General features: G+C 49.7%; 1 protein-coding gene across 5 annotated transcripts in view; it reads left to right on the top strand.

Moving 5' to 3' along the window:
* Positions 1–18940, top strand: part of FAM110B (family with sequence similarity 110 member B) — a 136769-nt gene extending 117829 nt beyond the window's left edge. For 3 of the 5 annotated variants that reach the window (XM_036830775.1, XM_036830773.1, XM_036830774.1), the window contains one exon: positions 17090–18940. In XM_036830775.1, the coding sequence (XP_036686670.1) occupies positions 17420–18532 (1113 nt within the window). In that variant the 5' untranslated portion in view covers positions 17090–17419 and the 3' untranslated portion in view covers positions 18533–18940. Of the gene's footprint in view, positions 1–1898; positions 2021–16785; positions 16811–17089 lie in introns of those variants that run through there. The other 2 variants (XM_036830776.1, XM_036830777.1) reach the window with 2 other exon arrangements.
* Positions 18941–24215: the final 5275 nt, after the last annotated feature.

Here is a 24215-nt window from a genome sequence, read left to right as displayed (position 1 = left end):
CTTCGGCATCGCATCCAAAGTGGTTTCTGGCAACATCTCCCAGTTCGGAGCCCGTGGCTTCCTTTTGCACACATACCAGGTCCTGAATGCAGAATTTCATAAGTCGGTTACTAAACTGCAGTCGCCGGCTAAATGTTTTCTGAAGAATTTGGGGTGACGTGATCGCAAACACAGGCTAACATGTTACACGCCAGTATAACTGCCGTTAGCACGTTTACTACAGGGACCATCCAGCCCTTGGTAACAGGAGAGGCTGCCTCTGACCTCCAGGTACCAGCGCCCCCATCCTCAGCCCTGGTCATCACCCCTCAGCCCCGTAAATGGCTCCTGACAATGATTCCCTCCATCAGGCTGTAAACTCATGGGCAGTTTCAGAGTCTGTGCGCTGCTTAAAGAACTCTGCACGTTCTATATACAGAAACAGGCTGCATAAGAAGTATGAGAATTTCAAGGCCATAAAGGATATAAGAGATCATCCGTGTTGCAGGTCCGGGACGACTAGAGCAGAGCGGAAGGAAAGGTCCACCACGTTCTGAGCACAGTTGGGTCCTGCTGTCTCTTCATCCACCCCACCTTGCTCATACCTTCCTCTTCTTTACTCTCTTGTTTCTTGGGAGATTTAATCCACTTCTCTTTCTTAATATATTCCATTTAATTCTTCGTTCAGTGATCGATACCTTACATACGGTTTATCTTCAAATTTTCCTTCTGTCTGCATGTTTCCTCTGTCCTCGTGCTCCTGTCTTCTTGCTTTGAACACAGTAAATTAAACATCAGCAGCGAGAAAAAGTTTCCAAGAATCACAGAACTTATTATTCGTCTGCCATCCCCTCATCCACTGCAGGAATCCCCTCTAAAGTTTCTTGGGCTGATGGTAAGACTTTGTCTGCACAGGCCCACTCTGGGATGAAAAGCTCACTCTTTACAAAGGAGTTAATACCAGTTTGGGACAGTTTTAATTGTTTAAAAAGTCTTCCTTAAATCGATCTACAAATTGCCTCTACAGTCTGTGACATTCTGATGGCGTTGTCTCTAGCTCACTACAAAGGACAGTGGCTAACATGTATTACCCCCAACACACCAGGAAGGGCTCCTGCCGTCATCCTCGTGGTGCAGGTGAGGAACCCGAAGGTTAGAGAGACCCGAGGTCACACGGGAGTAAAGAGTGGAGCTGGGGGTGCGGAGCTCATATTCTGACCCCAGACCCTGGAGGAGGGGCCCCGCCAGCCCCTTCTCCGCCAGGACGCTGTCCTCCAGGGTCACACCTGCTCTCTGGGCCCCTTTCTCCTTGCTGTTTTCTTACCCCGCTAGGTCTTCTGTCTTCTGTTTCCCAGATGCCTTTCCCCTGTCTCGCCATCGGAATGGTCATGGGTTACTATCCTCTTGTTTCCACTCGGGTCCTCCCCTGCCCGTGTTCCCTGGAATCTCCCCGCCCTGACACTGCATTGTGCAGACTGCAGCTGGCACATTGTGAATGTTGTGACGGCCACACTGCGTCCGTCTCAGGCACATCAGCCTCTCCTGGCCCATGGTAGGCACTGAGTGGTCTTTGTCGAAGGATCGCATTCCCTTCCCTGGCTATTATATACTCTACGACTTCTTAGTTGTTTTTCCCTGGGGTCTCTGATGCCCCGTGGTTAAACCTTAAATTTGCAAAAGCAGTACATTCTTCCTCTCTCTGCTCGGAGATGGAATTATAATTCATCCGATGCTTTGCTTTTGGCAGGAGGAGAAGCAAATGGGGACTTGCCGCTTCCCAGCACTGTTAAGTGTTGCTTCTGTGGCGGCTCAGCATCTGCACTAGAAGGTAACTGCTGACTCACTGGGTCTGTGTCCCCGCGGCAGCGTCACTGCCTTTCTTCTCGCCCGTCGCCCCGGCAGGTGCTCTGTGCCCCAAGCCCAGCTCGGGCTCCCGGGAGGGTCCGTACAGGTACTACCCTCACCCCCAGGAGCGCCAGCCCCTGCCACTGCTGTAGCGCCGTCATCACCTCCAGAGGTCTCCTCCGATGTCCCGGGCCAGGTATAAAAAGTCCCGTAGAGCCTCCTGACGCCTGTAAGCCAGAACTTACCCCTGTGCTAAGGCTTCTGCTTCTTATTTTTATTTCCCTGTTTTCAGTGCCTCCGTAGGAAATCTCTCTCCTGCATCCTGTGCGTTGGTCTTTCTCTTTCTGCTGTACCGCTCCTGTCAATATACAAATGTGCTGTCGTTTCTACCATCTTAAAAAAAAACTCCCTCTCTTGATACTGCCGACACCTCCAGCCCTCACCTCCTCTCCAAGCTCCTGGGACACACCAGCAGCCCTTGTCCCCCACTATTGGAATCAGCAGTAGTTTCCACCTTGCTGAATGCTGTTTCTCCCCTTCTGTTTAGCACCTGGACGTATCATGCTGCATATTGCATTTATTTATGCCATATTTGTGAGCTCCAGGTAGCGTTCATTGTGTTCACTGCCTGGCATGAGTAGATGCTCGGGAAACATTATTTTCTGAAGGCACAGATACATAACTGGTGCTTTGTGCATTCTAGATCTTCTGTCTGTATAAACATGCCCCCTTGGGGGTCTGTCCCTTGAGGGTGGGAGGGTCACAGGAAGTGGTCTTTGTCGTATTGGGTGGGTCTCCGTGGCCTGGAGGATTCAGGCCCAATCCTCCAGGCAAGTGCAGGGAAGTCTGCTTTGTATCGAATCAGGTGATGACTAGATTGTTATTTTTCTGTTGTTCAGAAGATATTCTAATTTCCTTAGCAAGATATTAGGATAATTATTTTCTCCCACAGAGGGAGCAGTGAAATTTTGAGAGCTCCTTAGAGAATCTTACCAAAGGGCTTTTATTGTCACTGCCACAAATTGGATTTAGCAGGCCTATTCTTTATATTTTAGGAATGCCGTCTCCCCGCAGAGTTTCCAGAGCATATTCCTGCCTCTTAACTCCCTCTCACTGCTTTCTCCTCCGGCACCGCAAGTACTGCGAACTCCAGCTTCTCTGGCAGTGGGCACACAGATTCTGCCACCACAGCAGGAAAGAGGCTTTGTTCTGGAAGCAGCCTAAGGCCTGGCATCCTCTGGGCTAGGGGTGGGGAGGAGGGCGCCAGCTAATGTTCTTTCCTCCCTTCCTTTCAGGCTCACATCCAAATCCAGCCCCTCTTCACCCCTGGCAGCCTGGGACGTTTCCATGACTGTAGAGGGCTGTACCTGGGACGTTTCCATGACTGTTGAGGGCTGTACCTGGGATGTTTCCATGACTGTTGAGGGCTGTACCTGGGATGTTTCCATGACTGTTGAGGGCTGTTCCTGGGACGTTTCCATGCCTGTAGAGGGCTGTACCTGGGACGTTTCCATGACTGTTGAGGGCTGTACCTGGGAGGGCTGTACCTGGGACGTTTCCATGACTGTTGAGGGCTGTACCTGGGACGTTTCCATGACTGTTGAGGGCTGTACCTGGGACGTTTCCATGACTGTTGAGGGCTGTACCTGGGACGTTTCCATGACTGTTGAGGGCTGTACCTGGGACGTTTCCATGACTGTTGAGGGCTGTACCTGGACGTTTCCATGACTGTTGAGGGCTGTTCCTGGGACGTTTCCATGACTGTTGAGGGCTGTACCTGGGACGTTTCCATGACTGTTGAGGGCTGTACCTGGGACGTTTCCATGACTGTTGAGGGCTGTACCTGGGACATTTCCATGACTGTAGAGGGCTGTACCAGGGCACCAGTTTAGAAAACAGAAGGACCTGGGGTTGCTCCTTCAACTGACCAGCTTCAGGCAACTCACTTAAACCTTCCGAGCCTCAGTTTTCCCATCTGCTAAGTGGGACAGGTGATACTTGTTGATTCTAAGGTGTCCATCCCATCTGGCCGGAGGTGTTGCAGAAGGAAGAGTCCCCATAAATGGCTGCCGCTGCATTTCTCTCCTGAGCGTTAAGTGATGCGCGCAGAATCAAAATCTTCAGATACCAGGAAGCTGTAAACATCAACAACTACCTTTCGCCCCAAGCAAAATAATCCTCCTTCTTGTTAAAAAATAATAGAAAATTTCATTTCTCACTAAACAAATGTAAACAATGATAGAGACTGAGGAAAAAAAAAAAACTATTTCTAAAAGCCAACTCCCTTTTTTCACTTTGGATGAGTCATTTTTTTTTTTTTTAGTAAACAGGAATGAGAAACAGTTAATCAAGATAGAGGCAGATAGTTTCATTTTAAAAGAACAGCATGAAGGAATAGGGTAAAAAAGCGTATTGTGTTGGAATGAATATGGAAGGCAGAGTTTTCAGATCTCATGAAAGATTTGCTTTGTCCATCCAGCAGTGTCTGTAGCTTTTAAAGTATTTATCAAGATTACTTTTAATATAGGTTTTTTTATTATCATCATCCTTAGAGAGACTCTTCAGTGAGCTGGCTTTGTTTGTTTGTTTGTTTTGGCAGCGGGAGTAGGAAGATGGGGAAGTAAGCAAAGCCTTTGTGATAGTTTTAGCTTCTTATTCTTTTGCATTGGGGCAAACACACATCCTGTGCTGGACACACGTCAGACAAGGGTCCCTACAAGAGATTCTGAACTCTGCTGTCCCGCAGGGTCCGGTGCTACGCTGGGCTGACCAGGTGTCCGTGGCTGGGGGAAGGGCAGTGCCAGGGAGGAGGGATGGGACACAGAATGAGAGGTCAGAAAAGACTTCGCGGTGCGTTTGGGGACACTTGGAAGGCTCTGGTCCAGGCCAGGCGGAGGAGGGCTGGGGGATGCCAGGGCAGGGAGGCGCCGGCATCAGTGAGCATGCCCGGGGGGAGGGGGCCCTGGGGGCAGGTGACGATGGACAGGCAGGGGAGGGCCTGTGGCTGTGGAGCACAGCAGTTGGGCCACCTGCCCGCTGCTTTCGCTCCGGCCAGCTTGGAGCAGAGCTGGAACGGGCCTGGGCAAGGTGCAGTGACCGTATCAGCCACTCCTGAGCCCCTTGTCGCTTGGACCCCAGAATGACATTTCCAGTGTAGACTGTGGTGAAGCCTTACCTCATGCCGTTCTAGGCTTGAAAATGGTTTATGTGAGACGTGTTAAGTGCTAAAGATTAAAATATGCACTGCAAAAATAGGTGTCTACAGACTTGCCTGTCTTACTTTGAATTGTCCCAGAATTCAGTCTGAATTCTTAAAAGTGAAAAAATACTGTTTGTCTTTTCTGAGTACGCTTGAGGCAAGGAACTAGTTGTTTTAACAACTGCTGAACTTTTCCAGCACTAAGATTGATTCCAGAGATGGAAAATAATTCTAGGTGTTGCTTGGCAAATAACATCAACAGTATTCATTCTTTTTTTTTTAAAGCAGAACCTACTGGTTCTGCTTTAAAATTCTACCTTGTATTGATTTCCCTTTGGACTGTATTTGTGTTGTAAGCACAGTTCAGGGCTAATGTGTTCGTTAAGCTGTGAATAAACAGTTTCTGTGCGTTTGTGGGCCGGTGCCCCAAGCTCTCCAATCAAAAGGAGGCACTTGGAGTGTTGTTTCAAATTTATAAACAGTGCATCCTGAGGTTCGCTTCCTGGGTTTTTTATCTGAGGGCATCATTGAGCTTTTATAATATAAAATAATGTGCTAGGTAGTCTACTAAGGGTTTTGCATTTTACATTTTAGTTCAGCTGGGTGCCCATTTTAGTGAGTGCCTACTGTGTACACGGCTGGGGGCTTTAGTAGAAATGGCAGTAAAAAGTGAGTTCTCCCTACTCTCCAGATGCTCCGTGTTGTAGACAGAATGAAACACAGTCTCTGTTGCTTGTTGTTCTTTTTTTTTTTTTTTTTTTTTTATGGCTGTGTTGGGTCTTCATTTCTGTGCGAGGGCTTTCTCTAGTTGTGGCAAGCGGGGGCCACTCTTCATCGCGGTGCGCGGGCCTCTCACTATCACGGCCTCTCTTGTTGCGGAGCACAGGCTCCAGACGCGCAGGCTCAGTAGTTGTGGCTCACGGGCCTAGTTGCTCCGCGGCATGTGGGATCTTCCCAGACCAGGGCTCGAACCCGTGTCCCCTGAATTGGCAGGCAGATTCTCAACCACTGCGCCACCAGGGAAGCCCCTGCTTGTTGTTCTTTTTAATCTCTCATGATTTTCATCAGAGTTCAGCTAACTTTGATGGATCTGCAGTCACTGGTGTCAAGAAAGAAAATTAAATTAATGGAACTCAGTTGATAAACATTTCACCTTCTCTGCTTGTGCATTTAAGCTGTAAGCAAGTAACATGATTACTTGACGTTAAGAAAAAGTTTAAGCAATTTCTCATCCTCCTCTTCCTGCTAGGGGAAGCCGGTACTCAGCAGTGAATGGCCAAGAGAGTAGATCTTAGAGTTTAGGGACTAAACTACAATTAGTGTGGCTTCCTAATGTAAATGCACTTGCATTATTTAAATGTAAACCATTTAGAACTACACCACGCCCACCTTTTAAGAGCTGGAATGAGGGTGTGACACGGGGAGGTGGACCAAGGGGTAGGCATGCAGATCAGGTAGTGGAGTCCTCAGCCACCTGGTAGCCGAGTATCTCAGACAACTTTGTTGGTGTCTTTGGACATGACTTTCCTCATCTGTAAAGTGGGGATAATAACACTTGCTTTACAGATGTTGGTGGGATTGAATCGTAAAACCTTTAAACCGCATTAGTACAGTTCTCTGTGCATTAGTACATCATATGTGCTTAACAGGAAATGGTCATTATGAACAGGTTAATTTTTAAACGTAATTTAAGTAGCAGTTTTCCTAATACACTCCCAGTGAACTTGGTCCACTCCCCCCATAATGCTGCTTTATTTTTCCTTCTTTCAAGTTGATATGTGTCACCGTTTTAACACATATTTATTTCAGAGTATTTACACACATATGTATTTACACACGTATTCACACACATATTTAATACATACTTACTTCACTAGACATTGAAAATATTTTCACAAATAAAGGTTCTGTCTATATTGCCACCCTGCTACGGTTGCCGTAGAGTATGTACAAGTTTACACAGCCAAAGAAAAATGCAAACTGCGGGTGCCTACAACCCATGTCAGTGGGACAACCAGATGCCGGGTCCCCAGATCCACGCAGCCCCGGATTCTGGTCGGGGTACCACTCGCAAGTACTTACCCTCTTGCTGGTACAGGGGGATCAGGCCCCTCGTAAGGGAGTAATTGTGAGGATGGATGAGATGGGGCGTGTGAGCCCTGCACAGTGTCTCTGTGAGCTGCTACTGAAGTTCATAATCCTCGAGTTTGCTGAGATGTCATTGCTGCTGCTAGAAGGTGCTCCTGGTCACCCTAACTGGGGAGCCAGCTAACTCTTAGCCTTAGCAGCTCTCCCGAAGCCTGGGACCTGAAGGGGCTAGCCTGTGCGAAGGGCCAGGGCTCTCACTGAGAGTTTGGCTGTGCCTCACATGTTCTCACAGCCGAGCACAGAGCCGAGTGAAGCCCCCTCCCGGAGAGGACAAAGAAGCCGAAAATGGGATCACTTTATGTTCGTTTGGACAAGGCAAGCAGTCCTATTGGAATTCTGTCATTAGGAATTCTAGTCACCCTGCTTTTAATTACTTGTCGTTATTTCCATCAAGCAAGCCATCATATTTCCAAACGATTTTTGGTGCTGGCTTCTGAGATCTCGGGTGCAGGGCAGGGCTCCCCGACATTGACACAAGCTGGTGGCCCTGTTATAGCAAAACTTTCTCTGCCTTTGGCCACGGAAGACTGTTGAACCAGAAATGGGATTTTATTTTTTCTGATTCTCAATTTCATTTTACCTGTAATTGTCTTAAATAAGAGAAGGGCATTTTAAAAGAAACCCATGACATTTCTTTTTAGAGTGGTACTTACAAATGAAAATGAAGCCTGTGAACGAGTTTTCTAAATGACCTTGGAGAATGACATCAAAGTCAAGACTCCATCCCAGATTGAGATTTGACCGGCTCTTTTTCTCCTATCGACCTTAGGTTTGATTTCATTTTTAATAATGGCTTTATTATTTTCTCTAGGCTGTTTCACTCGCACAACTGTTTGCTTTGAAATTTGAAACCACACATTTTTGTTGTCGCTCAAATCAAAATGGGGTCACACGAGTGACCTTGTAGATAGAAACTGCCTGGTCAACCCACCTTGACAGAAATCGCACACACGCTCTCACCTGAGACCCGTGGAATCATTTTAAGACAAAAGATCATTCAGTGACCGTAAAGCTTGAAACCTGATGAGGGGGGACAAAATGTAATAACAGCTCACGTCGCCTGAACAGACGCAATGCTCCACACTGGCCCCTCGACGCGCTCCCTCGCGGAATTCTCACGGCAGCCCCAGCACACGTACTGTCCGGAGGAAACTGAGGCACACCGAGCTCGGGGAACGTGCCCAGGGTCGCAGAGCTGTGAGTGGCCGGGCTCCGGAGTAAACGCGGTTGACCTTGAACCCTGGACCTGGCTCTGGACTGAGGGGCTCTGCGTCAGCAGGCGGACAGACAGAAACCCCGAAGGATGCCACCTGGACCGGTTCTACTGTCTGGCCTGGATTCGTTAGGGGATGAACAGGAAGCGAGTGTCCTCTTTTCTCAGGCCCTAAGAATGCACCCTGAATTCTCCTCTCCGCCTCTGGGATGAAATCTCAGACACGACCCGTAGCCTCTTCGGTTCGTCTTAAATAATTCAACTTCCTCAGGTCAGTTTCAGGCATGAACGACTGAAGACCTCCAGCCTCTCCCCCTGTTTCAGCTGGGCTCCCCCTCTCCCGGCTCAGGCCTGTGTTGCCTTCGAAACCTCGGTGGAGGAGGGGGCTGAATAAACCTTGTGCGTTTTCCCAGCTCCTTTCCGGCTCCGTATTAGGCATCACTTCTAACCTGGGGGCAGGTCCATGGGGGTCTGTGGACGTGCGGGGGGACGACGACGGGGGTCCTCTTCTCGGCTCTGACACCCGTCATCCCCTGGGCATGGGGGAGTCCAGAGCTCGTTCTCTTTGGGGGCTTTTGGGGTCCCTGGGGGCAGCCGCACGTCTCCCACCGCTGGGGGTGCTCACGGCCTTCCCCCCAGTGCAGGCTCTTGGCTTTCTCGGGGTGGGCGACTCTTTGGGCGCAGTTCCATTTAAGATAACCCTAGACCACCTTTCCCCAAGTTCACGTGTGGCCTAGGAAACCCTTGTACTCGTGGAAACGCAGCTTCCTCTGGCCCGTGTCCTGGGGTGGAGGGTCCAGCACAGAGTCTTTCTTTAGACCTCTCAGACTCCAGCTACAAGCCAGTCTCCATCAGCTCCAGGAGACCTGGGTCAGGCTCTCTGGAGGTGGGCAGGGGTCCTGAATCCAACCTCAGTCTGTCTGGGGTGAGGGTAGGCGCACGCCAAGGTCCAAACCACAGCTCTGAGCAAAGAGCTGAGTCAGCCCCGATACCGGCTCCTTAGGTGACATTGTCTCCCACTCCTTCTTTGCCCCCTGACATCACGGGGAAGCGCTGTGGGTAACAAGTTGTACCCCCTCCGTGCTTCCCTGCAGATTTGCTCAGTTCACAGCGCCACCTGGAGGCTGCTGCCGTAATACAGCACACAACTGTCAGTAATTTCCACGCGTTTATCAAAGCGCCTGTGCAAGTGTGTGGTGCTCACCCGCGTGTCGGGCGCACCCTAGGAGAGCCCCGGGGGGCATTGCTCCTTGGTCCATATCCATGACGGCCTAGAAGGTAAAGCTGGCCTCTTGGCATCTCTTCACTATTCCAACGTGCATTTCTCTCCTCCGGCTGCACAGAATGGATGTGTCAAAAGAAACAAGGCTTAAAGGACCTGCTGAAAAGTGGACAGATGGTTTACCCAACAGGTGGAAAATGAAAACAAAATCATGAAAACCCAGGGCAAGGATTTTTTTATTATGTAACATTTGAAGACCTACTCTAGCCAACTGAAAGAGTAAGCTAAAAAATGACTAGGAAAAAAAAAAAAATGACTAGGATACCAGAATCAAAAGTTTAAATGTTGTTAGGACAAGTCCATGGTTTCCAAGAATATACAAAGTGAGAGTGTCGTTGGCAAGAAGATTATTTCATTTACAGCTTGGAGCTGATCGCTGATGGCAACACTGAGGTCAGAAAATAGAAGAGCCAGCCATCAGGATCCTAGATGTTGAGGGATTTCACCAGGCAGGAAGCAAGGAGGCACGTCATTCAGTAAATGAAAAAAACGACAGGTCCTGAAAGGGCGGTGGTTTTGACTTAACGCTTCCAGATGTTTGGGCCTCTCATTTCTTAGTTTCCGTTCAATTTATCGTGTGCAAATTTAGTCTTTTTTGGATACATGCTTTTGTTACTCCCCCGTTTACCTTGTCACTTTTGTTCTTCTCCTTTTGCACTCTTTACAAGTTATTTTCACAGCATAAAAGGAGTTTATAAAGTGAATGACGTTAGGAAGGGAAGGAAAAGGGAAAATGGTGAAAAACATGGCATATTAATTAAAATGGATAAGTTAACGTCTTCCAAATGCAGTGCCATTACTTCCTTTAACCTACAGAACTAAGCATTTAATTTAGGAATACATCTTGCTTCTAAATGTAATTTTCACGATGGCCACAACATTGTTAACTATTTGCGATGCGTATTAAGGAGATGACAAGTTTCCTCCTGAAACCCTGCTGGTTACAGTCGTCTTGGGCAGAGGGAGGACAGATGTATGAACGTGCACAGCTGGTTCGGAGGGGCTGCCGTGGTTCTGTTTGGCTCAAGCCTGGGGTGCAGAGGAGGAAGCGAGGGAAGATTAGACTAGAGTGTGTGCTTCCTGCCCACACACCACGTGCCAGCAGTCAAGCAGGAAGCCCGGAATCATCCTCAACGGCTCCCTCACCCTCCACAAGCAGACCGACACCAAGTTCGGCCCAGTGCAGGTCTTAAACATCTCTTGAAATTGTCCACACTTCTCTCCATCCCCAAAGACCCCCTCCTCATTAGGGTGACATGAATGAGAAGTGCCTCTGTGCCCTTATTTAACCTTCTCAAGTGCCCTGAATAGGTAGGTGGTATCATTATCCCCATTTTAGAGATGGGAAACCTGAGGCCCAGGATGGAGAAGTGACCTGCCCAAGGCTACTCAGCCCTTACGGGGCAGAGCCAGGATTCGGGCCCACGGGCCGTGGCCAGGGGGCCACCGCTCAGAGCCCCCTGCCTCTCCCTGCCCTGGGCAGCTCTGCCCAGCCTCTCTGCAGCTGTTCCTGCTCCCCCTCTCGTCCTGGTCCCTCCCCACAGCCAGGGGAGTTCTTAGAACTACAGACCTGACCCTGTCACTGATGCACGATCACCCTCTAGGGCTCCCCCATTGCTCTGCATGAAATCCAAAGTCCATCTGCCCCATCCTCACCCCAGTAGGTCTGTCCCCGTCCCCCCGCCACCAGCACTCTGCACTGGCTGTTGGGTGTGTTTCAGGTTTCTTGAATGAACCACGAACTCAGTGGAGAGCTTCCCTGAGGACGGATGCCCCACGACCGTGCCTTTACTCCAGTTCTTCCCTCCTGCTCTGTCATCTGACTCCCGAGAAGTGGTTGGTGGGGAAGTGCATTGTGACAGTCCTGCCACACTGATCAACATTATTTAATTAATATTCACTGTATGTATTTTGAATATTTTTTTCTAAATTGCCATGACTTTCCTGTTTCTTTACATCTTACACATAATTGCTCAGTCACTAGGTACTAATCAATTGATTCAACCCAGCCCACAACTCAGTAAGCTGAATTAGATTCAGCACTCTTAGATTTTGAGTGCTTTTCTCTTACATGTGTAAAGAATTCAAAAGTTAACGGTGTCATGTGAGACTGCATTCTTACTTCAATTGTAAGGAGGTTTCTCTGCTCTTAAATGGGAAAAAACAAGAATACAGTTATGAAGGGGGACCCAGTCAAGTTGGAATCTTACGGCTAAAGTCAGTAAGCACAGATGCTGTTCCCAAAAAAATCAGAAAGCAACAAGGGACAAGTTTACCCAGATTGTAAATGTTTTGTGATCTGAAACTAGAAGAATCGGTTCTTCCAGAGCTCTTATTAACCTCAAAGGTAAATTGCTTCTTTTGCTCTTTGCCTCCAAGAGTGTTTGAGCAGGGCTTCCCTGGTGATGCAGTGGTTAAGAATCCGCCTGCCAATGCAGGGGACACGGGTTCGAGCCCTGGTCCGGGAAGATCCCACATGCTGCGGAGCAACTAAGCCCGTGCGCCACAACTACTGAGCCTGCGCTCTAGAGCCCGCGAGCCACAACTACTGAGCCCGTGTGCCACAACTACTGAGCCTGTGAGCCACAACCACTGAAGCCCACAAGCCACAACTACTGAAGCCCGTGCACCTAGAGCCCATGCTCTGCAACAAGAGACGCCACCGCAATGAGAAGCCCACGCGCCGCAACGAAGAGTAGCCCCCGCTCGCCGCAACTAGAGAAAGCCTGCGCACGGCAACGAAGACCCAACACAGCCAAAAAAAAAAAAGAATGTTTGAGCGGAAAGCATTTTCAAGCTCACCGAATTCAACACATTCATTTTCATAGATGAGATCCAGACGCCGAGATGTTCAGTGACTCAGAGTGGAATTAGTCAGACTCCCTCCTTAAAGCAGTATTCCACCTTTTTTCTGCCATAACACACGAGAAATGACCAGTTTTCACATATCTGAGAAACTTCTACAGGTGAATCTGGGATTATGTTCATTCCCAGGGTGCTTGCTGTAACTGCAGGACTCTCTTCCTGCCTGGAAGGTAAAGATCAATTACGCGTTAATTGTCCGTTTCTCTTTACTTTACCAGAAGCACATGGCCCACGGTGTCTTCTATGATTGAATCTTAAAATCAAGAGACACCACACAGAAATCTGGGTTTGCTGTGTCAACTGTGAAAGCCATTCCCCGCGGCAGCCCCGTAGCCGGAGGCCCCTTCACAGAGGCCACAGTCACCGTGATCCGACTGACCTCGGAGGCACCGAGGCTCACGTTGCCTGGGTTACAGGAAATTGGCTTTCAGCCTTTTTCACATAAACTGTGTGTACGGCGGCTCACTTTCTATCCCTCACTGCCCCCAGGGTTGTAAATGCTCTGAGACCGGCGTGCTGGGTCTCCCCAGTGTCACCCGGCAGCCCAGGTCCTGGTCTCTACCTAACTGCCCCCATGGGCAGCTGGCAGATGTGAAGTTAGACGGATCCAGGCCACTTTGGTTTTGGAAGTTCCAGTTCTCTGGGATTGCTGTTTCCATGTCCCCAAAGCCCCAGACTTCTACTCATGTAAGAGACAAGAAAGCCTGGCTCACGTTCTCCGTGCCAGCATCGAGCGCCGACTCTGACGCTCGCTGGTACAGGAGTGAGATTCTTTCCATGTCCTCTTGCCACTCAAAGGCTGGACCAGCTTCCCGGGCGTCACCTGGCGTCTGGTGAGAAATGCAGAGTCTGGGGTGTCCAGCAGACCCCCGGATGCACAGGCACATTCAAGTTTGAGAGGCATCACTAGGGCCAGCAGGAGTCACCGTGTCTTTGCCCCTGTGTCCTCTGCCCCTGGCTGGCTCTGTGCCCCATCAGCCCTCCCCATGCAGGCAACATGACCCCTCCGGCCCCGGTCCTCCATCGGGGGGAAGGAGCTGCTGGGGGAGCTCTGCCCACGATGACCCCCGCCCGGGCTGCTGGTGAGTTCACGTTGCCCTGACTCAGAGGGCCGCTCTGTCCCTCGGTTCTGCCACATTTTTTTCTCCAATCCATGTTATGCTTTCATGAAATTTTTAAATGGATATTCAGCGGGGTAGAATGTAGGCAAAATGGTCTGTGAATGGACGCTTCCCTCAGGCTTGTGTTCTCGCTCCTTAGCCCTCCATCAGGGATCAAGCAGGGCCGGATAATTACTTTTGTTGATGAAACCTCACGTGGCTGAGGTCGAATTTTTCTGAAACGAGATGAAGAGGCATAGAGGCCCCTTCAGGCCTGCTTCCAGCAGTGCCCGGGCCTGTCCTGATGTCAGGGGCCTGGGCAAGGCTGCCATCAGCGGAGGACCATGTGCTCCCTGAACACAGGCCATGGTTATCATATTTGTGACATCACGATGGAGTTCCAGGTTTCCAGGTGTCTTGAATGTACCTGGTCTGCATCACACCAAAGTCTACACTCCAGAACTCTGGGTGGGTCTGTACAGCTCTGTCCCAGCCAACACTGTTTGAACATCAAAAAGTTAACAGAGCAGAAGTTAAGGATTATGTCACAATTAAGAGAAGGAGCAGCCTTTGCCACCTTCATTATTTTTGAAGTAGTGCGTTGGCTAAAACAGGTAGGAAACATCACCTGCACCGTATTATTATCCTGTAGCACCCCACCAGTTCCTACAGCTTTTTCCGTGGCTTTCAAGCCTTCTGATAAGATGCTCTCCTCCCCACCTCCAGGAGTTTCAATTAGAATGTTTCAGCTGTGACCACGGTCATTTCTAAACATCACCAGCGTGTTGACAGTTATTAGGGAAATTGGGAATGACAAAGGGAAGGCAGACGGAAGAGGGGTAGAAACAGAAAGGAAATGGAGTGTGAATTAGTTACAAATAATCACTGGTTTTCTAACATAAACTCTCACGCCGGTTTTGTGTCTAGGAACTGCGTCCTCGGCTGGATGGCGTGCAGAATGCGAGTGCTTGGAGGAGCTGTCCTCTGGCTCCTCTGGGTGCCTCTGTTCACCCATTCTCAGGCCTGCTTGTCCATGAAGACAGAAAGCAGGGCGGGAGGAGGACGAGCTTCCTGGGAAATGCTTCCTAGAAAGTAGTCTGGGAGTCCTCGGTCCCGAGAGTGCAGAGAGATGACTTTCATTTAGTTCGGAACGGTACCAAAGTCCCCCTGGACAGACAGCTCGGCACACTGGAAAGTCGGTCGGTAGTGGTGGCCGTTGGGGGTTCCGGTCCGAATATGATGGAATTCGAAAAGAACACGGTCGTGCGGGCCAGGGTGAGCTTTACCGCCAGTGACCGTCATGTGATCACTACAACTCATCACGTGAAGAACCTTCTCCTAAGAACAGTGAATGCCGGAAGCATAGAAGAGTTCACGGGCCAGTATTCCCATGGGCCTTTTTTGAAACTGGAAATAACTCACTTGTCCTTAGCTCCTCAGAGCCACGTGCTTTTAGAGGGAGAAGGACTCGTGGGAATCTCGTCCAAGCACTCGTGTCACAGATGAGGAGCCAGGGCCCCAGGGGAAGGGGCAGAGGCTCTACCTCCTGTCACCCGCTGGGCGATCTTCCCCCTTGCTGGAGGTTTGCCCTGGTCCTTAGGCACAAAGGTCACAGGCACAGCTTTCCGTGGTGTCCTTCACTCTGCCCCTGAACCTTCTGGCACTGTCCCCTCTGTGGACACATTTTGGAAGCTGCAGAGGTAACCAGTGAAGACGTTATACGCACTCGGGAGAAACAAGGCCTGTCCTGGGGGCTCTCAGGTGCCCTGGGGGTGATCCAGCGGGGTTGCCTCCGGGCCCGGGCTCCGCTGCCTGCTCTGGCTCCACCCCCTCCTGGAGGACCAGGCTCGTCCTCCGGGTGAGATGTACGCAGGGTCGTGGATGAGCAGACCCGAGGATCTGCAGAGGCATCCGCACTCCTCCTCTGGTATTTCATTCAGAATATGTCCAAAGAAACAGTCTTACTTCCTCTTCATGAGAGGAGGTGATTTTTTAAACTAAGTTGAAGTATCATAATAGAACCGCACAATTAAAGGAAATCATTACAGAGGAGTTGCCTTGGGGCTTCTTACATCTTGCATAGGAAAATATTTTTATTAGAACGAATCCTTCTGCAGATTACCAAAATGGTCTCTAACAAAACATGACGATAGGTGTACTTAGAGATTAAGAGTTTTAAAAGATGTGAAGGAAAACTATCAGACCCCCGCCCCAAGCTTATTTTAAGACACTTCATTTTCTTCCCGTGAGAGCAGATCATTTTACAGTAATACCGCTTTATTTTGTAAATGAGTTATTTGACAAGTTAGTTGACTACATTATTCTCTTAATACTCCTAATTACAACCAAAGATGCTGAAAAGGTCTTTCACCAGTGCTTTGGAAGGCTGAGGCGTCCATCAGTGCTCTGTGCCAGCAGTGACAGGCAGAGGTGGCTGGTGCTGAGAGGGCTGCAGAGATAAATGCTTCATGAAACGCTCCAAGTAGAAAGACTCCCTCAAGATTTATACTGGGAGTGTTGATGAGTGTTTCGTTATCGTGGGCTTGGGTGGGGGCGTGAGGGAGTCAAGTTGCTCAGAAAGCCATAAATAAGCCCCATGAATGCTTACCTATTATACAAGTTTTCCATAAAGTAACATATTTAGGTTTGATTGACACCTTAAGATTGTGTTCTTAGTTCTCTAGGGGATCTGGGAAAATACATACCACAAAGAAACTTGATTCTGCTCATTGTGTGAAAAATTTGTGGAGCATTTATAATCAGAGTGTCTATTTATATGGTTGATCTAGAAGTATTTCTAGGTTTTTTGTTTGTTTTAGTTAAAAAATAAGCTTGTGTTTAATGGGTTGAACTTCATACACATTCCATGCGCAGGAGAATGTGTTTTCAAATATATTGGTTGGCAAAAGTAAGATAAACATGTTGACTTTTTAAAAAATATTTTCGTGTTTACTGCCGTTTCTTGCCCATCTTTTCAGTCTTTGAAGAGTTGGGTGCTTGTTGAAGCGTTAGGAGAGATTGATAGAAGTCTGAAGGTTTGCTTCGTTGCAAAAGAGGCATATTAGACGTCACCGATGCTGTAGCCTACAGCAGCAAAGGGATTCTCAGGAACCCAGTGGCATTTCATGAACTGGGAACGACCCGCATTTCTGCACTCGTCTAGCGTTTCCGGGGTTTGGGTATAAGTGATGCCAGCCGGGCGTGATCGGGAGGCGGGTCTCCCCGCTGGGAAGGCGGCGGGAGGAGTTGGCGCGTGGGAACCCTCTGCCGTTGCTTCTCCGAGCGCGGGGCGCGGGGCGCGGGGCGCGGGCCTCGTGCGGCCGCCGGGATCGCCTCCCTCCCGGGCGGGCGGGCGGGCGGCGGGGGTGCCCTGGGGCGGGGGCGCGCGGCTCCGCCGTTGCTGCAGCCGTGATGTCACTCGCCCGTCCTAACCCGCGGTTGGTTGCTGTGTGTTTCAGCTCTGCCTGCAGTCGAACACAAAGACCTGGAGGAGACTCCCACATCCTTCGGGGAGGAGAAAGGAGGCGGCGAAGCAGCTGAAAGGAACTTGGGGCTTGGGGCCTCTCCGCACCGGGCGGCCGGCGAGGCGGCCAGGGAACTAAAGCCGCGGGGCGGTGAACGAGCCGGGAGATGAGGCGCTGCCGCCGCTGCTGCCGCCGCCGCCGCCGCTGACACTCGGTTCCGGACCGTCCGCTGCCCTTTGTGCCGCCCGCACATGTGTCTGCCCGGCGCATCCGGAGGCGCGCAGACGAGCATCCACCACGGCCGCCGGGGAGAGAGCGCCCGCCATGCCCACGGAGAGCCTGCAGACAGGTAGCATGGTGAAGCCGGTCAGCCCCGCCGGCACCTTCACGTCGGCCGTGCCCCTGCGCATCCTCAACAAGGGGCCCGACTACTTTCGCCGGCAGGCGGAGCCCAACCCCAAGCGACTCAGCGCCGTGGAGCGGCTGGAGGCCGACAAGGCCAAGTACGTCAAGAGCCAGGAGGTCATCAACGCCAAGCAGGAGCCCGTGAAGCCGGCCGTGCTGGCCAAGCCCCCCGTGTGCCCGGGCGCCAAGCGCGCGCTCGGCAGCCCCACGCTCAAGGGCTTCGGCGGCGGCGCCAAGAGCGAGGGCGGCGCGCCGCGCGAGACCCTGAAGCTCGAGATCCTCAAGAACATCCTCAACAGCTCGGAGGGCTCGAGCGCGGGCTCGGGCCACAAGCACGGCGCGCGGAACTGGCCGGCGCCGCGCGCCGACGCGCCCGAGCTGCACCGGCACTCGTTCGCCGAGTCGCTGCGCGTGCGCGCCACGCCCGGCCGCGGCAGCCCGCAGGAGGGCGGCTCGCACGTGGGCCGGCGGCCGCTCGAGCCCGCCGCCGACGCCTTCCTGCACGTGTCGCACAGCTCCTCGGACATCCGCAAGGTGACGGGCGCCAAGCCCCTGAAGGCCATCCCCTGCAGCAGCTCCGCGCCGCCGCTGCCCCCCAAGCCCAAGGTCGCCGCCCCGGCCGCGGTCAGGTCCCCCGAGGCCGAGGCGGCCGAGCCGGCCTGCGGGGTGGGCCGGAGACCCTCGCTCCAGCGGTCCAAGTCGGACCTGAGCGACAGGTACTTCCGGGTGGACGCCGACGTGGAGCGCTTCTTCAACTACTGCGGACTGGACCCCGAGGAGCTGGAAACCCTGGGCATGGAGAACTTCGCCCGCGCCAACTCCGACATCATCTCCCTCAACTTCCGCAGCGCCAGCATGATCAGCTCAGACTGTGAACAGTCGCAGGACAGCAACAGTGACCTTAGAAACGATGACAGTGCCAATGACCGGGTGCCCTATGGCATCTCCGCGATCGAGAGAAACGCTCGCATCATCAAGTGGTTGTATAGCATCAAACAAGCCAGAGAGTCGCAGAAGGTGTCCCACGTGTAAGAGGAAGCGCGCGCAGCGGAGGGAGGGGGGTCTCTGTCCGTGCCTCGGCAGTTATGGAGGTTGTGAGGTCTCCTTGCAGTGTTGTGAGCTTCTCCACTCTCTTTGTGTTGCTTGTTGTGCAATGTCTTTCAAGTTGCATGCCCCCCAACGTGGGGACTGACCTGGCGTCCTCGGCCACTGTCGCTGCAGAGCCTGGCCGATCGCTAGTCATACGCCAGAAGTTCCGGGCCAGATTCACACTAGGGCTTCGATCTTCAGCAAAACTGTTTACAAGGAAAACGGTATACAACTTCTTCAATATTTATGTGGTTCCTGTGTTTTTATATCCCGCGCTATGGTGTCTTAATTAAAAGTTTTATCCACTGGCTTTTAAGTTGGGAGTAGCATCTTTTTGAAATTAAAAAAAAAGCCAATCTGCCTACACTGGAGACCGAAACGGTGGGAAAATGAATGGGGTCTGCTTACCAAACAGATAGTGACTGACCCAAGAGAGAACCGGGCTGGGCTTTCTGAGGAAGAAAGTGGGGACCCCGGTGTTAATCATGTAGGTATTGACATCCGCTCGCCACGTACTCAAGTTAGGGTTGGGGCGACGGTGCTACGTACGTTTTGTGTCCGATTCGGTGTGTAAATGTTGGTGGTTCTGTGTAATGCTGACCCCAAGGAAAGACAATCAGATACAATGAAGGTGATTAAATCCGGAGGTTGGGTGTTGGCGGGCTTTGTTGATATTGTTATGATTTAGGTTGATTCAGAAATTTCCACTGTTAATCTTTTGACAGAATGGCCACCCTAGAGCTGATACTGAATGTCTTTTTTTTTTTTTTAAGTTGGTTTTTTGGTCAAGAACTAATCCCATGCGGATTCTCTTCCCTCCCTTTGTTGCTGTTGTTGATAAAGGGAGAGGGGAGTGGGGCTTGGGCAGGTGGGAGCTATCTGAAGACATGAACACAAACGGAAATACCAGCCATATCGGTATAGAGCCTCCCATTCACAAGTCAATACCTTTGGTAGCTGAACCAGATCTGAGCAGCTTGACCGTGCCCTCACGCATGTGTTAATCTGTCAGGCTGTGGACCTTTGTTACTGCTCTAGGAAACTGGAAACACAACTCTAGGTAGCTTTAACAGCCTGTGGTCCCTAGTGCTGCATATCAGCTTGTTCCTTTTCCCCCATAACCTGTCCTCCAGGTGGTCTAGTTAGGTGTCCATCAGCTGCTGTAGCAGAGAGGTCCACCTGCAGCTTCCTTGCTCTTGTAGACACGCTCTGGAGCTCCCAGCAGCACTGCCTTAGGCTTCATCAGCTAATAGGACACTTTCTATGGTGTAAATGCTGTAAGACTTTGTACATACTTCAATTGTTATGAAATCTTTAAGAAGAAAAAAAGGAAAAGTTACTCTAATAAATAGCTCTGGTGCAGGCACTCATGGTGGTGGTTTCTTTGTCCTTTCCTTTGCTCCCTCCATGGAACTTTCACCTTGGACCGTGAGCCAGAAGCAGATTTTTGATGGTCTTGAAGGAGCAGCACTTCATTAAGTTATTTTCACCATGACAATTATTCTGAACAGCCGTGTTCTTCATTGTAGTTAGAGCAGTGTGCTTTTTGCTAAAATAGTTTCATCGAGGTTCCTAAAATATGCTGCTGCTGCTTTACTTAGTTCACACTTTCAGCATTTTTATCTTTTCGTAAATATCAGAATTTTTCACGTCTTCCACCAAACTCTTCAGTTGTAAATATTTGTGAGTTCTGATGGTAGAGACATACTTTTGAAATTTATAGCCTTGTTCTTATTTGTACAAGTCCAATGTCATTAACATTACATGTGCTCAGACACTGGTCCACTCATTCATTCATTCATCCATTCCTCTTTCAAAAGGGCGTTCGTTGACTGATTCCCTTTTCAGGCCTCACCGTTGGCCCAGGACTGCTGTGGTCAACAACACAGTGTCTGCCTCAAGGAACTTAGATTTTCACTTTTACTTTAAGAGAAGAATCATTCCTCTCAATGGACATGTCTTACCTCCTGTTATTAGGACATTGAGTATTCAACAGGTATTTAATGAATCAAGTTATTTGAAGATTAACATTTCTTTTAAAGTTCCATATAACATGTAAAAGTAAAAGAAAGGATTATTTTTAAAGTTTCAGAAACAAACGATATGATTCCCAACTCTTACCGTTCACAAACGTTTTCCTTATGAAAATCAAATTTGGTTCCTTGACTCTCCACTGGTTTTGAATTTTTCTGGTTCTCTGCTTAACTTCTAGTTCAACTAGAGCTCTACTTTCCTTAAGAAAGACTTTGAAATACTGCTATGAGTGGTGATAGTACAATGCATTCAAGATAATAGGATGAAAGTTTTATATTTTTATATACACACACATGTTTTCTTCCCTCACCATTTGGATAGAAATGTGGCCATTTAAAATATTCTTGGCTTAGCATTTATATATCCATCTCTTTCTGGGGCTATTGAAATACTAAAGATAGATGTTATTTTCCTAAGGTAACTGGTTTTGGGGGGAGATGAGTACTTGGCGAATTTAATATCCCTGCCTATGCTGATTTTGTTTGAATCTCCCAACACTTCAAAACCACCTTTAATCTGTTCCAGCAGAGCTGTAAATCACCCCACTATAGTTCAGTCTAATCTTCTGGGGCCTCTTTATACCATGGACAAATGTGAGGCTTTGGGTTCCTATGGAAGATGGGAGTTCATTATTTTCTTTTTGTTCTTGAAATTAGAGTTTCTATATAGGACAATTTCAAATGCTTAATATTAAATCCTGAGAGTAAGACATTTTCTACTTGTGAAGTCCTCTTTGCAAAAGGCTCACTTTTGTAGCTCATGGGATGAAGTATCTTGAGTGTGTGTGTGTGATGATGATGGTACTGTTGGTGTGACTATATGGCTGTAATATAGTTCAGCCCACTTTTATTACCCCACACAATGCAGAGTGGCACAGGATTGCACTACATGGCTTTGGAGACTGGTCGTTTCTTTTTTCAAACCACCAGGTCTTAAGACAGTCCTCCCATATCCATCCCCTCTGCCATTGCCATAGTTCAGGCTCTTATCTTCTCTTAACTGGACTGTTGTTCCTAGAACTCTGTAACTGGAATTCCCCCTCCCTACAACCAGCCTCTTCCCATCCCATTTCATGCCAGGGATATCATAATCAACTCTGATGATGTCACTCCTCTATGCAAAAACATGCTCCAGCTTGAATAAGTTGCTAATAGGATAAATCCTAACTTTTTGACAGAGAAAGTCGGGCATTTCCCTCTCAGACCTCATCTTCTGTGTCCGCTTCAGCCACCCAGCCTAGGCCTCCAGGCTCCAACCAAAGAGAAGTTTCCACTGGGGACTTTTTACCACTGCATCAGTGATCTATGGCTGCGTAACAAATTTCCCCAGTACTCGGCAACTTAAGGCAATAAATATTTATTATCTTGGTTTCTGTGGATCAGGAATCCTGGAGTGGCTTAGCCAGTTGGTTCTGGCTCAGGGTGTCTGGTTAGACTGCAGACAAGATGTCAGCCAGGGCTGCATCATCTGAAGGCTTGACCAAGGCTAGAAGATCTGCTTCCAAGACGGCTCACGTGGTGTTGGCAAGAGTCCTTACAACATGGTAGCTGGCTTCCTCCAGAGGAGGTGACCCGAGAAAGCAGGGAGGAAGCCACAGTGCCTTTGGTGATCTGGCATCCTAAGTCACACACCTGCACCGTGCTCAGTTCATCAGGAGAGTGTCGCTAAATGCAGCCACACTCGTGGAGAGGAGAATGAGGCGCCACCTTTTAAAGGAAGGAAGATCAAAGAATTTGTGGACTTGTTTTAATATCGCCATTACTGCTGAGTTGCCGTAGCTTTTCATTCTGTGAGGAATGCTTTCTTCTCCCTCCTTGGCCTCACAGACTCGACTATCAACCACTGCGATATTTTTGAGTTTCAACATTGCCTTTTCCAGTTAGATGATCATTTTTGTCATGACCACCATGGACCCAGACTTTGCTAGACTGCATGGGTGCCTTTGTGTGAATTTTGAGACAGTATACTTTCCTCAAAACATTTTATCTTCTGCCCCAGGGAGGAAGCGGGGAACCTGTCCTAATAAATGCACAAATCTCTGATGGTTACAATGTGAACTATGGCCCGAGAGTCGGGCACAGAAGCCCAAGGTGTATAGTAGATGCTTAATAAGTGTTGATATTTTTAAGCTATCACATTTAAGTCCTATACTAGTTACACTATAAATGTTATCACAGTGAACCCAAGGTGATAATTACTGACCATTTTAGAGATGAAGAACCTCAGTTCCATAGAGATTAAGCCCCTTAACTAAGATCCCAGGGGAAGTGGCAGAAGGGAACTTGAACTCAATTCTGTGGTTCCTGCTCTGCACTCCCTACAGCCCAACTCAAGACAAGCACAGGCGGACTGAGTGTGTTGTACTAAAAACCAAAGCGCCCTTAAATTCATCTGGATAATTTTATCTGCCGCCTGTGTATACAAGCATGTCTCAAACAGTCAGATTTTCAGCAATTTCACTCTTACCCGAATGGTAACCAATAAAATTTTAACAAAGACTTCAGCCCACTGAGTTCAAAGAGACAAGTCTATAGAATCGCATTCTTTCATTCTTGAGCGAGCCATTTTGAAGCCCCGTCCTGTCTTTTTTGATCAAGGACTTTGAGAAGGGCAAACAGTGGAGGGAAAGGTCTGGCCACGATTCAGCAATCAGGAAACATGTTTTGACGATTCGGCGAATCAGCATCGCTCCCCTGTCCCAGCCTTGGAGATGTACACAGTGTGTACTGACCAGAAGATGCACTGGGGAAGGAATAAATGGGTGAAGGGTGCTCCAGAGGAATGGAAGAGATTCTTCACTGAGAAAAGGCGACTCACCTCACCACGATTTTTTTTAATATAAATTTATTTATTTATTTATGGCTGCGTTTGGGTCTTCACTGCTGCACGCGGGCTTTCTCTAGTTGTGGCGAATGGGGGCTACTCTTTGTTGTGGTGCACGGGCTTCTCACTGTGGTGGCTTCTCTTGTTGTGGAGCACAGGCTCTAGGTGTGCGGGCTTCAGTAGTTGTGGCACGTGGGCTTCAGTAGTTGTGGCTCGCGGGCTCAGTAGTTGTGCACAGGCTTAGTTGCTCCGTGGCATGTGGGATCTTCCCGGACCAGGGCTCGGACCCGTGTCCCTTGCATTGGCAAGCGGGTTCTTAACCACTGTGCCACCAGGGAAGCCCTCACCGTGATTTGTGAAATGTCCACCCTCCTTGTCCACTTAGCCCTAGAAGATGACAGAGAGTTCTGCCGGCTTCCACTCTGCTGTCCATGAGCTGCCCCGCCAGGGGCCAGAGGCTCGGCGGCTACACATTTGGCGCTGGACAAGTCAGGTGCACAGAGGCTTTCTCGGGTGTTCAGCTCACGCCCTTGCTTTGGCAGAAACCCAGCAGAAGGGAAGTCCAGAGGGAGAGGGACCTCCACAGCCCTTTGGAGCCCCCTTCCTTCAATAACTGAGACCCATCTGCCTAAAAGTTTGCCTCCACTCCCTCATCTGTGAAATGCGAGGGAACCAGCTGATGTGTGCGTTCTCTTCGGGGCTTTGCCACAGCACCGAGGGCTGTTTGGGGAGCGTCAGGATGAGGTGCGGGGAGTGAAAATTCAGAGGA

This window comes from Balaenoptera musculus, chromosome 17 (assembly GCF_009873245.2).
Source record: "Balaenoptera musculus isolate JJ_BM4_2016_0621 chromosome 17, mBalMus1.pri.v3, whole genome shotgun sequence".
NCBI lineage: Eukaryota > Metazoa > Chordata > Mammalia > Artiodactyla > Balaenopteridae > Balaenoptera > Balaenoptera musculus.
The sequence above is the reverse complement of the archived record's forward strand: the minus strand, read 5'-3'. Positions and strand labels throughout refer to the sequence as shown.